The sequence below is a fragment of the Euprymna scolopes genome, chromosome 45 (genome assembly GCF_053919585.1).
Source record: "Euprymna scolopes isolate OS-2025 chromosome 45, ASM5391958v1, whole genome shotgun sequence".
NCBI lineage: Eukaryota > Metazoa > Mollusca > Cephalopoda > Sepiida > Sepiolidae > Euprymna > Euprymna scolopes.
Genome location: NC_136526.1, coordinates 49,901,425 through 49,915,293, shown reverse-complemented (window position 1 = coordinate 49,915,293; position 13,869 = coordinate 49,901,425). Strand labels below are relative to the sequence as shown.

Below are 13,869 nucleotides of genomic sequence, written 5' to 3'. Positions count from 1 at the left end.
TTCCAACTCATTTCGGCAGATACAAGAGAAAACCAACATAGACGCTGGTTCCTGTACGTTTCTGTGTAGAGTGTCAAAATATTCTCGTTTTAATGCCTATTTTTACCCTTTTATTGCATATCAATAATTTTAAAGCTCAATATTATCAGTTGCATGACAATTACCTTGTTTTTCTTTGTAGTTTATAATTTACATTTTTTACTATATGCGGTACACGTGTTTCCTAATTGTGGCACATGATCTTTTATAGCAATATATTTGCATTTTTTCTGCACATCTAAGCCTAAAATATCAGCTGTATATTTTACTTTTGGACATTCTTCCCAGCTATGTAGAGCACATTTATCCAGGCAAAACTTTATTCCAATGTCTTTAAGAAAAAAAACATATAATAGCAAAAAGGTCTATATTTCATAAATCAATGAGGGATTAAGACTAAATTATCCCAATTGTATTGAGAGGAACGGATTATACAGGAGATAAACTTTTTTCAAATCAGTTTTGTCTTAGGAAAATGTTTCATCAAATCAAAATAATCAAACGAGTACTTTTAAATCCTAAAACTGTCGCAGCAATGACAACAATTGCAGGTTCTGCCACAAAGAACTAGAGTGTGTGGGCCACCTGACATTCAGTTGTAAGGTCTTGTTATAGGGACAGCTACTATATAATACGACATTATGAATGGTGTTAATCGCTACGATATGTAAGAAGTTGAATATCGAATGAAAGCAGTGAACTCTTTGGACCTATGCTAGAAAGAACAGTTGGAAATAAGTTACACACCATCCACCCATGCAAATTCTTTGCATACAGATGAAAACAAATCATGAAAGAAAACAAAATAAAATATTCTCCATCCATAATTAATCATATAAAAAGTGACCTACAACTCATTATTTACTTTTTGAGTTTATTATACAATTAATGAATGATACGTACAAGTATTGCACTACATTTTGATAACAGTAAAAACGAAAAGAAATAATAGAACATGTACTTGCAACCAGAGGGATATGAAAAACTGTACATCTAAAGTTACATTGTATATACTTTACTGGAATGTAGTTTTTATGAAGTATGTGTTTCGCTTTGCTTTGCTTCAACATTGTGTATCTATGGAACATGTAATCGATAATACTCTAAGAATGTATTTTTGTTTGCCATGTGTACATATGAAACATATTTGAATTTATGTTAAAAAGTATACAAAAACACTAAATTATGAAGATTTTTGTTTCAAGTATGTGTTCATGTGTGTTGCAATGTACGTTGTTTCTTAAAGAGTTGTCGCAAATTATGCAGGATTATTGTTTCTCTGTTTTTTATAAATTTTTTCATCAGTTTGTTCATGCTGGGAATAGGGCTTCCGGCCAGATGCAAAACATTCATCTACTGACTCATATATTCCAACCGAAAGATTTTTTTAAAGTTCTGATTACCATTTAGAATATGGCTTCTCTTCACTATGTATTCACATATATCGTAACATATGTGTTTACTTCTAAAAGATTGACAACAAATTACACAAGGATATGGTTTCTCTCCAGTATGTGTTTGCATGTGTTCCATCATATGTGATTTTTGTGTAACAGAAGATCCAAATACTTCAAGAGAATATTGTTTCTCTCCAGTATGTGTTCACAAATGCATCAGCATCTTTTGTTTCATTGTAAAAGAAGAGCTAAATACTTGAGAAGATTATGGTTGTTGTCCAGTATGTGTTCGCATATGTTTCAACATGCTTGCTTTCTGCGTAAAAGAAGAGCCACACACTTTACAAGAATATGGTTTCTCTCCAGTGTGTGTCCGCATATGTTGCAACATATTTTGTTTCTGTGTAAAAGAAATGCCACATATTTCACAAGAATATGGTTTCTCTCCAGTATGTGTTCGCATATGTTGCAACATGTTTTCTTTTCTTGCAAATGAAGATCCACATATTTCACAAGGATAAGGTTTCTCTCCAGTATGTTTTCGCATGTGTTGCAACATATTTTGTTTTATTGTAAAAGAAGACCCACATAGTTCACAAGAATAAGGTTTCTCTCCAGTGTGTTTTCGCATATGCTGCAAGATACTTTCTTTATGTGTAAAGGAAGACCCACATAGTTCACAAGAATATGGTTTCTCTCCAGTATGTGTCCGCATATGTTTCAGTATACTTTGTTTCGTTGTAAAAGAAGAGCCACATACTTCACAAGAATATGGTTTTTCTCCAGTATGTGTTCGCATATGTTGCAACATACTTTGCTTTGTTGTAAAAGAAGACCCACATATTTTGCAAGGATATGGTTTCTCTCCAGTATGTGTTTGCATGTGTTGTAACATATTTTGTTTTGTTGTAAAAGAAGAGCCACATATTTCACAAGAATATGGTTTCTCTCCGGTATGTGTTTTCATATGGTGCAAGATACTTTCTTTCCTTGCAAATGAAGATCCACATATTTCGCAAGGATATGGTTTCTCTCCAGTATGTGTTTGCATGTGTTGTAACATATTTTGTTTTGTTGTAAAAGAAGAGCTACATACTTCACAAGAATAAGGTTTCTCTCCAGTGTGTTTTCGCATATGCTGCAAGATACTTTCTTTCCGTGTAAAAGAAGATCCACATACTTCACAAGAATATGGTTTCATTCCAGTATGTATTCGCATATGTAGCAACATGTTTTGTTTTCTTGCAAATGAAGATCCACATACTTCACAAGAATATGGTTTCTCTCCAGTATGTGTTCGCATATGTTGCAACATGTTTTGTTTCGTTGTAAAAGAAGATCCACATACTTCACAAGAATATGGTTTTTCTCCGGTATGTGTTCGCATATGTTGCAACATGTTTTGTTTTCTTGCAAATGAAGATCCACATATTTCACAAGGATATGTTTTGCCTCCAGTGTTTATTCGCATGTGTTGCATCATATTTTTTCTCTTTAAAACAACAAAGATATACATACAACATATATAGCTTCTCTTGTGTATGCAGAGTAATTTTGCTTATTTGTTAGAAACGAAACATATATTCCGAAGTAAAGGCTTTCAAACTTTTTTTAAAACACACATTATTTGATATTATTTTAGCACAGTTTGATTCTCAGTAGTTTATGTGGGAAATTGAATACACTTGACAAGAAAACGTTTTCTTTACTATATCATGAGATGTAATTCAATGAAAGAAAAACATATGTATTAATCACATTGATTAGAGGATTTACATAAAATTTAACATATATCTTGTAATACAGTTCAATGTTTCAAGTCACTAAGAAAATTTAAATCCATTAAAACCCAATGATACTCGTTTTTCTCAGAAATGAATGATATCCTGCAAAATAGCAATGAATTAAAAGATAAATTTCAAGAAAAGATATTTTTTACATATTCTGCAAAATCACAACAATTAAAAAACTATTTTTAATGCACCATCACATTCTTTAAGTATTGAATATACTCCTGTCTGTAGCCAATTTGTGAGTAAATATATCTCTGCAATGTTCGCACCACTGAATTGCAGATTGACATGAAATTCCATTCGATGTTGCTGCATATGTCATGGGTAGTTGTCAGACAAAAAAAAATAATGATAATAACACTAATAAACTAAGATGTGACTCTTCAAAAATGTCCCACTCTTTTTGAGAATGGTTTTGTTTACATTTAGAAAATCTCCAGGAAATTTTATATAATTCGACGTGGAAACAGAGTGTGTGTCGTGTGGGATAGGGGTAACATTTACCAAACAATAATATTTCATTTAATATAAATAATCTCTGTCTGAAAAAGTAATTAAAAAGATGTGGGGCAGACTGAATTTCTCCCCCCAATGCAAAATAATAATAAAAACGATCATAACCAAAGGGAGATGAGGGCACTAGGGGAATAACAATAATAATAATAATAGACATTCATAAATATTTGGGACTTCTGAAAGCAGACAACATCATTCATATGATGGACTAAAGAAGTACTGAGACGGATCGATCAGAACACCAGGAAACTCATGACCATGCATAATGCACTACACCCAAAGGACGATGTTGATCGATTCTATGTGAAAAAGAAAAAACATGGGATAGGACAGGTTTGTATAGAAGACTGTGTGTGAATGACATAAAAAAATCTATAAAAATACATAATGCAAAACACTGAAAAGATAATTATGGCAGAAAGACACACTGAAAAAAAATCAACAAAACAGAAAACAGAGCGACAAGGAATACAAGAAAAGAAAAAAGGGAAGAGAAACAACTACATGGAAGACTCATAAGAATGACAAAAGATCAGAATAAAAAAAACACTTGGACATGGATGTAAAAAAAGACACAAAAACTGAAAAACTGAATTTCTAATAACTGCATCACAAGATAATAAACACAAACCACATCAAAGAAAAGATCAACAACGCACAAGAAAACAGCAAATGCAGACTCTTTGGATAAAGAGACAAAACAATAAACCATATAGTAAGTGAATGCCGCAAACTGGCCCAATAAGAATACAAGACCAGGCTCGACCAAGTGAGAAGTGCAGTACACTGTGAATTATGCAAATAACTGCATCGTTAATGCACAGACAAGTGATACAAGTATAAGCTGGCAACAGTAGTTGAAAATCATAATCCAAAATCCTATGGGACATGGATATACAAACAGATAAACCCATTCAAACAAGAGGACCAGATGTCATAATAATTAACAAGAAAGAAAAGTCCTATCAAATCATAGAATTTGCTGTTCCAGCTAAGCAGAGGGTGAATATCAAAGAAAAGGATAAACTGGGCAATTACGCAGAGCTAACCAGAGAGCTAGAAGGGATATGGATGATGAAGAAAATCCAGATAATACCTATAATAATAGGAGCACTAGGAACAATTCAAAAAAACTTTGAAAAGAAAATGGGGGAATTTGGAATCAGAGGAATGACTGGAAAGATACGATGAATAACGATGATGAAAACAGTTGAAATATTAAAGAAAACCCTTGAATGCGAAGATTAATACACATGAGCCACATACGTAGGCCAGACAAACTGCTGCAGAGGCAAAACATCAAAAAGCGTTACATGGAACAAGAACATTGAAGCTGCATATCTATAAGTTGTCTATCCCCTCCCATTGCCTCCCCCAATGAGTGATGCCAAATAGTTAAGAAGGGTCAAGGAGGATGGTAAGACCAAGAAACAAACACTGCCCAGACCTTTGCTGGACAATTTCGAAGAGAACAGGGACCCCAAGGAGGCTTATCGCCACTCAAATTCTATGGAGACCAATTGCCGCTGCCAGCAAATCAATGGTAACAAGCTGTTGCAATAATGCAACTTTATTTGCTATTGTTATCGAAAGAGATGAAGAGTACTGGTAATCTGGGAAGACTTGTTATCACCCAGCTTCCAGCCAACACCACAGGTTGTTCTTAGGGGAGATCTTTGATGACCTTGTGAAAGCTCCTTGCGAGACAGCAATAATAATGGCGATGGTGTGTAGTAGGTGGAATCCCAGATTAAATGCTATATAGGTAGTTTTAAGAAATAGAAAGATATAAGTATATTTTATTTCCCATCCGCGAGTTGCCAGGGTCACAAAGGTTAGGTTTGACAGGTATCCATCTAGAGAGAATGCCCTGGAAATTAGGGGTGACATGCACCAGAAATTAGGGGTGACATGCCCTGGAAATTAGGGGTGACATGCACCGGAAATTAGGGGTGACATGCCCCGGAAATTAGGGGTGACATGCCCCGGAAATTAGGGGTGACATGCACCGAAAATTAGGGGTGACATGCCCTGGAAATTAGGGGTGACATGCACCGAAAATTAGGGGTGACATGCCCCGGAAATTAGGGGTGACATGCACCGAAAATTAGGGGTGACATGCACCGAAAATTAGGGGTGACATGCACCGAAAATTAGGGGTGACATGCCCTGGAAATAAGGGGTGACATGCACCGAAAATTAGGGGTGACATGCCCTGGAAATTAAAGGTGACATGCCCCGGAAATTAGTGGTGACATGCACCGAAAATTAGGGGTGACATGCACCGGAAATTAGGGGTGACATGCACCGGAAATTAGGGGTGACATGCACCGACAATTAGGGGTGACATGCACCGAAAATTAGGGGTGACATGCACCGAAAATTAGGGGTGACATGCACCGAAAATTAGGGGTGACATGCACCGGAAATTAGGGGTGACATGCACCGGAAATAAGGGGTGACATGCACCGAAAATTAGGGGTGACATGCCCCGGAAATTAAAGGTGACATGCCCCGGAAATTAGGGGTGACATGCACCGAAAATTAGGGGTGACATGCCCTGGAAATTAGGGGTGACATGCACCGGAAATAAGGGGTGACATGCCCCGGATTTTAGGGGTAACATGCCCCGGAAATTAGGGGTGACATGCATCGGAAATTAGGGGTGACATGCCCTGGAAATTAGGGGTGACATGCACCGAAAATTAGGGGTGACATGCCCTGGAAATTAGGGGTGACATGCACCGGAAATTAGGGGTGACATGCACCGACAATTAGGGGTGACATGCCCTGGAAATTAGGGGTGACATGCCCTGGAAATTAGGGGTGACATGCACCGAAAATTAGGGGTGACATGCCCTGGAAATTAGGGGTGACATGCACCGGAAATTAGGGGTGACATGCCCCGGAAATTAGGGGTGACATGCCCCGGAAATTAGGGGTAACACGGGAATTGTTGTCATAGGATACTGGTTGACGACCGCATGGGCTGAGAGTGGTGTTATGCAGCAGATGAAGCGGACAGGAATTTGGATCCCTCCCCGATAACCAGGGTCCAGATATAGGCTTGCCTTTAATAAACAATTAAAGCTTCAAATCCCACCTTGTGTTCATTAATGCATCTGTTTGCAGCAGTGACTACTCCCCACGAGATGGCAGACCAGCGACCAGAAGGCATCATCTGCTGGCCAAGGCAAGCAGGTATGTATGCATGATGTTATTTGCACATACATGTCTCCAGACCTTCCAAGGCAAGAAACGGTGTAAGGATGAACACACATACACACACCCATATATGTAAGAACACAGCCACTTTAAAGTGTCCTTAGTAGGAATAAGTAACAAGAAACAGTAAGAAGTAAACGAAATAGTAAAGTTGAAAACAAATAAATAATAAATAGAAGGACGCAAAAAGCTATCATTAAACAGGTGGTGGGGGTTAAAAGTTGTAAATAAATAAAATGATGATGCAGTGAGAGTGCAGATTGAAATTTTCCCCAAGTAAAAAAAATCACAAATTATTATTAATAATAATAATAATACTAATAATAATAATTGTGGGGCGGGTAAGATCGAGGATGAAGGACCCAACGTCAAAACAAAATTATGATCAATTCAAGTTCAAGAAATGGGGGATCAATTTACTAGAATATTGTATGTGTAATTGAACCCTTTCAAATTTTTGTCTTTGTTCATTTTATTTTTATAATCTGGTAGCTTAGCGTCTAATCGATATTAATCCACAGAAATAGTTGAAAGAAGATGAAAGGAACACATTGTATGGAGGCGGTGAATGTTTTGCAGTGTCAGAAAACGCCATTAAAAATGCGTGAAAAAAAATTGAATAATTTGACCTCCTATCTTCCGAAGCTTATAACTACTTGAAAAATGTAATTCAAACCCTAATTGTTTTTTTTACTTAAAGTAGGAAAGACTAATTTTTGAACAAATAACAGGTTTAATAGCAAATGATGCAATATTTGTTTTTTAAAATCAGTTTTCTTTTAAAAGATTTAAAGAAAATCAACGAATTTTAACTTACTTCGATAAAATATACGTATATATACATTCCAAAAAATCACTTACCTATAAAAATACTAATCAATGGGTCCTTCCATTCTTCATTGTTAAGAATTTGTCCATATTTATATTTTATATTCCACGTCCTTTTTAAATAAAATACTTTTCTGATACTTATGCACTATTTGACCCGCATGCTAAAATAATGACATTATTTAGAAAGCCATTCATCACATAGGATGTATTTTGTAACTATTCTCAGCTCCTGTTAACATTCACTAGGTGTATCAGAATTTTTTAAAAAAATGTAAAAAAAAACGCGCCATCAGATGTTTTTCACAGTTGAAATAAATGGAGACAAATGTCTGCTTTTCTTCTAGTTGAAATTTCTGGTGGATTTAAGCGCCAGAATCAATATCTCTTTCTATTGCATGTGTAAAGTTAGTAAAAATAGGCCACCATAGTGTAAAATAATCCCATTTCACTTATCAGTTTTGCCGATAAAAAAAACAGTCAAGCGATTTTGTATTATTTTAAATTCTCTTAAAGAAATACATGGGTTTAAATTTAATATATTTTATTTCTTCTTTATCGAGTAAATTTTTTTTATCTGAAAAAAATCATTGAATGAAATAGAAAAAATTGTTGTAATTCTGGGAAATTTTCTGAATAATATAACAAGATTATAAGATTTCACTTTAAAAACTTCAATGTAATTTAAAAAAAGGTTTTAAACTTTGGACTTTACAGGTAAATTTGAAAATAACTGTTCTTTTTTGTTGTAATTTAGCTTATTTTATTAACTGATCTTTTATCTTCGGTTTGTGATATATAAATTTAAGGTGAGAAATTTAATTATTTTCATTTTAATAGATATTTCAAAAAAGGGGGGTGAATTTTTTAAAAAAAGCCTGCCTATAGTACATTTGGTTAATTCGAAAGAGCATGAAATTTCACAGTGAAACTGAAAATATCTAAAAAAATTGAACCAATAGAAAATTTTGATAGATTTTTAAAGTGAAAAAATTGAAAAAAATTTAACTTGTAAAATTCAATTGATTTCATAATGTAAAAACATGGCTGCATGAAATAAACTTGTGCAGGCACTTTGTAAACATTGTTTTTTTTTAAATAAACAATAATATGTCTATTATTTTTTAAACAAATTTAATAGTTTATTTTGAAGTATATTCTATAAAGAAAATAAACAACCCACTTTAAAAAGAGGAATTACAAGTTTTTTATATATTGTATTCGAGTTTTGTGTTACGGGTGTAAAAAATTCCCAAAAAATTCTGATACACCTAGTGAATGTTAACGTGAACTGAGAATAGTTACAAAATACACCCTATGTGAAGAATGGCTTTCTAAATAATGTCATTATTTTAGCATGCGGGTCAAATAGTGCATAAGTACCAAACAATCTATTATCAGTTTTTCACATGTTCTAAACTTCAGATGAATTGTTATTCATACATTTTTTTTGTAAAATGTATTTAGAGAAATATTTTTTATATGACAGTTTTATTTTAAAAAAACGAAGATAATTGTTAAGCCTTTGATTCGAATATAATTTTTATTTAAGTAATTAATATACAATATACAAATGGCAACTGAAATGATTCTATTTCATATTGAAACTTTAAAATCTTTCTTAACGCAAATAGACCACAAATAAGTAGATAAATCAAATTTTTTTATCATTATTAATTTTCCATTTGTATTGTATTTAAATGAATTAAATTGTTAAGCAAGACATTCTTTAAAACATACAATATTACATATAATGCAATACATGATAGGATATTTTAATGAGAAAACAACGTAATATTTCTCTAAATGGTAAATATGAAGAATCTTTCCACCCTCGAAAAATCCTTTAAAATTACCACTTTTAAAGGATTTTGGGAGCGTTCAAAAGAAAAATAACGTTTAAAATTACAGTAGGCGAGTATATTCCAAGCTATGAAGAAATGTTAGTTTAGATAAAGTGGGGGATCACTTTTGTTTAAAAAAAATTAAAGTAAAATGAGAACCCACTTCATGGACGGCTTTTTGGGGGGAGAGGGGGGGGGCTCTCTTTCCACCCACAGCCATCACAAAACTCCCCACCCCGCACCAAATATATACACAATTTTTGTGAAATATTAAACGATTCTTTTGCTCGGTTAATGTCAAAAACTTACAGAAACGGTTCTTCTGATCGGTTAATGTTGGTGCGTTACTAGGTGTATCAGAATTGACCATTAAAAATGCTGTATATGAACTTGAATAAATAAAATTACATACTTTCTAAATTTATAACGACTTTAAAACTGTAAATCAAATCCTAATTGACAAAAACCAAATGAACAAAAACCAAATTTAAAAGAAAAAACAAGTTTAACAGCAAATTATGCAATATTTGTTTTTTTAATCGGTTTTCTTTAAAAAAGATTTAAAGAAAATCAATGAAATTTTACTTACTTCGATTATAAAATATATATAAATTCCAAAAAATCACTTACCTATAAAAAATTCTACTCAATGTGTACTTCTATTGTTTATTGTTAAGAATTTATCCATATTTATACTTATATTCCATGTCCTTTTTAAATAAAATACATTTTTAAACAAGGATAAAAAGAAAACGCCAACTCAATTTTTGACTGTTCAAATAAAGGGAGACAAATCTGATTTCTTTTTGCGATTACCTTACGGTGACTTATACACGCCATAATTGGTATCTCTTTTTATTGCATGCTGTTAACCAAAATTAGTATTTTGGGGCCTCCATAGGTGAAAAAAGCACACATTCACTTATAAGTTTTAGCTGTTAAACGAAAAACCCAGTCGACCAATTTTTTTTAAAATTCTCTCAATGAAATACACGAGTTTTTGATTATTATATTTTATTTCTACTTTATCGAGCGGATTTTTTTTTTTTAAATATCTAAAAAAAAAAAAAAAAAAAAAAGACAACATTGAATGAAATAGAAAAAATTTTTCGCCAGCGTCCGGTATTTACTTGACGATATAAGCGTAACATGAGCTTTCATTAAAAAAAAAAAAAAAAAAAAAAAATCAACGTGGTTCAAAAAAAAAAAAAAAAGGTTTTACACTTTGGACTGTACAGGAAAATTTCCAAAAAACACTTTGTTTTTTTTTTTTGTTTTTTTTGTTTTAAATTAGAATATTTTATTTTTTCATCTTTTATCTTTAATTTGTGATATATAACAATTTTGTGAGTAGATTAATTATTTAAATTTTAATAGGCATTTCAATATGGGGGGGGCGTGAATTAAAAAAAAAACGTTCGTCTAAAATATTATATTCGGTTTATTGGAAAGAGGATAAACTTTACTATTGACCTTGAAAATATCGTAAAAATTGAACAAATAGAAAAATTTTGATAGATTTTTAAAGTTTAAAACTAACATTTCTTCATATCTACTCCTCTGCCGTAATTTAAAAAGTTATTTTCTTTTTCAGATCCTTGGAAACTGAAAAAGTTGTAATTTTAAAGCATTATTCGAGGGTGGAGGATTTTTCATATTTACCTTCTAAACATAATATTGTTTTATGGAAGGCTAAAGAGTTTGATAAAATGATTAACATTAAATAAATAAGTTTGGAGTTCGATTGAAATATTAATGGAAATAAACTGAACATAAATGTCGTTAAAAAGGGAATTATCTTTGGATTAATAAATGAAATTTAAAATTGTGTGTTTTCGCTAAAATCAAATGGAACAAAAACATTGACAAAGAAATTGAAGGAATTGATACTTACTCTGAATCAAATACACATAATTTGTTTGCCTTAAAAAACAACAACAAAAAACGAAGGATAAAAGATATGATTTGAAAAATTAAAATTATTTTTTGTGTGTGTGGAAAGTCGTATCTTCGAAAGATTTCTTTTTCGTCGATTGAAAACCGGAAATAGATTTTTTTTTATTATTATCTCCCTTTCCTATTCGATTTCGCTCTTCTTTCTCTATTTATTGGGGGGGGGGTAACGAAGTAGACGTTGAAACCAAAGATATGCTTGTTGATAAATAAATAAGATAACTTTTTAATTGGTTTCCATCTAAACAATCACCTTTAAAATGACGACTTTTATAAGTTTTAGGATATGTTGAAAACGATTATCGCATTTAATTTTTCGGCAAACAAATAATTTTCCGATACTAGGCAATATATTTCCGGTAATCTTGAAGATTCGTCTTCCTTTGTTTACAAAGCCATTGGCGGAAGTGACGTCCGACATATTTTTAGCTACGGATGACCAAAACTGTATCGAATGAACTTAAAAAAAATTTTTTTAGAAGCTTTGTTCAAAAAGTCTTTATTTGAATTAATGGACTCTTTTTTTGTTATGTTTTTTTTGTTTTTTTATGAACTGTTTTATTCTTTTTATCAAACAAAAATAGGACTTTTAAAATGAAATATATATTATGGCTTGTTTTCCAAACATTGAAATTTTAAAATTAAATTTAGTCTTATTAAAAAAAAGAACAAAAAAAAAGAAAAGGTGTTCTTCTTTTCGAGATATTTTTTTTCCACATTTTACATTGAAATTTTATTTAACAGTAAAATGATAAACCAATTTCCAATAAAAAATACAAAATTTATTTTTCCAAATGAAATTTTTGTAACGATATTTTTTTCTACCGTGACTTTTTCTTTAAAGAAATTTGAAAATCTTATCTTATAAAAGATCAATAAAGTGTACTTTTGATGTTTGCAAAATTTGTTTAAAAGTTCAAATAATCAAAGACAATTATTTGGAGAATATCGTGTATTGGATAAGGTTTTTATGATGTCTGTATTAAATACATGGGAAATGTCAAAAAAACCAACTTTTCGTTAAATATATTTAAAAAATCATTATAGAATTTTATATAAATGTAAAAGTTTGTTGAAAAGTTCAAATAAAGTGTATAATGTAATTGAAAAAACACCTCGTTTTTTTTTTTTAAATAAATTAAACTTTAATTTCAAAATTTCGACATCAACGTTTACCTAACTTATATTATAAATGTTAGGTAAACGTTCATAAACATATTAATGGGGGAAAAACAGTTCATAAATCTAAAAAAAAAAAAAAACATTAAGTTCAAATAAAGAATATTAAAGACTATTTTTTAAAAAAAAGGTTCATTCTTTACAGTTTTGGTCATCCGTAGCTAAAAATATGTCGGACGTCATTTTCGCCCAATGGTTTTGTAAACAAAGGAAGACGAATCTTCAACATAACCATATTTCCTTATATTATAGTAGAGCTATGACAAGAGAATATTCGGTGCTAGTAGTTCCACTTACTGATCCGCGCTATTTTTTCAATCCTATTTCCAAGGTTAATTAAAGTTTTATGATATGTTTTTTTTTTATTCGATTGTAAGGTTAAAGTATAGAATAGGTACAAAACAACCTCCCCTTCCCATGTTAAGAATGGCTTTTTAAATAATAACGTTTTTATTTCAGCATGGATAAATAAGTGCACTGCCACTGCACTAGTACCGATTATTCTTATCATTGTTTTGACTCGAGTATATATCCGACAAAATTAGACACAGTTAATCAATCTAGAACCACCCACATCACTCCATCTAAAAACATAGACATTAAAAATGAAAACATCGAAAAAACAGTTTAAACGTTATGGAATGAAATTCTCCCAAAAAAAAAAAAAAATCACTTAATTTCATCAAGTAGAATTTTTTTTTTTACACAAGAACAATTTGTTATGATACCGAGCAAAAGGTTTGATTTTTAAGAAGAAAAGCAAGTATTAAAGATGGGGAGGGAGTGTCGGTGCTTTAAGGTAAGTTATCTCCCTGTGACGTGTTCAAAAAATTCCAAGATGGCTATCTTGAACGTGCTCTCATAAGAACGTATTTTTCCGCGGTAAAAAGAAGAAACTACTCGATCAAATTACAATTTCAATACTAGAAGCTATTTCGGCGAAGAACAATGTGATGGTGAATGGCGTTCCCCGGCATATCAATTAAAGTGGGCGAGGCGGTGTGGGTGAAGCCCCTATTGCAAAATGTACCACTCGCTGATGGGGGGGGGTCATAACAGGAATGCAGTCGAAGAACGTGATGGTGAATGGCGTTT

General features: G+C 32.2%; 1 protein-coding gene across 1 annotated transcript; it reads right to left on the bottom strand.

Moving 5' to 3' along the window:
• Positions 1-899: 899 nt before the first annotated feature.
• LOC145269587 (uncharacterized) lies at positions 900-11,677 on the bottom strand. The gene is made up of 2 exons (XM_080125331.1): positions 11,537-11,677; positions 900-3,322 (listed from the first exon to the last, which is right to left on the bottom strand). Exon 2 carries the CDS (start codon positions 2,950-2,952, stop codon positions 1,702-1,704), a length of 1,251 nt encoding a protein of 416 aa, XP_079981457.1. The 5' UTR covers positions 2,953-3,322; positions 11,537-11,677; the 3' UTR covers positions 900-1,701.
• Positions 11,678-13,869: the final 2,192 nt, after the last annotated feature.

What these genes read in the sequence shown, in the direction of transcription:
- LOC145269587 (XM_080125331.1), bottom strand. Translation starts at nt 2,952, where the DNA reads ATGTATATCTTTGTTGTTTTAAAGAGAAAAAATATGATGCAACACATG.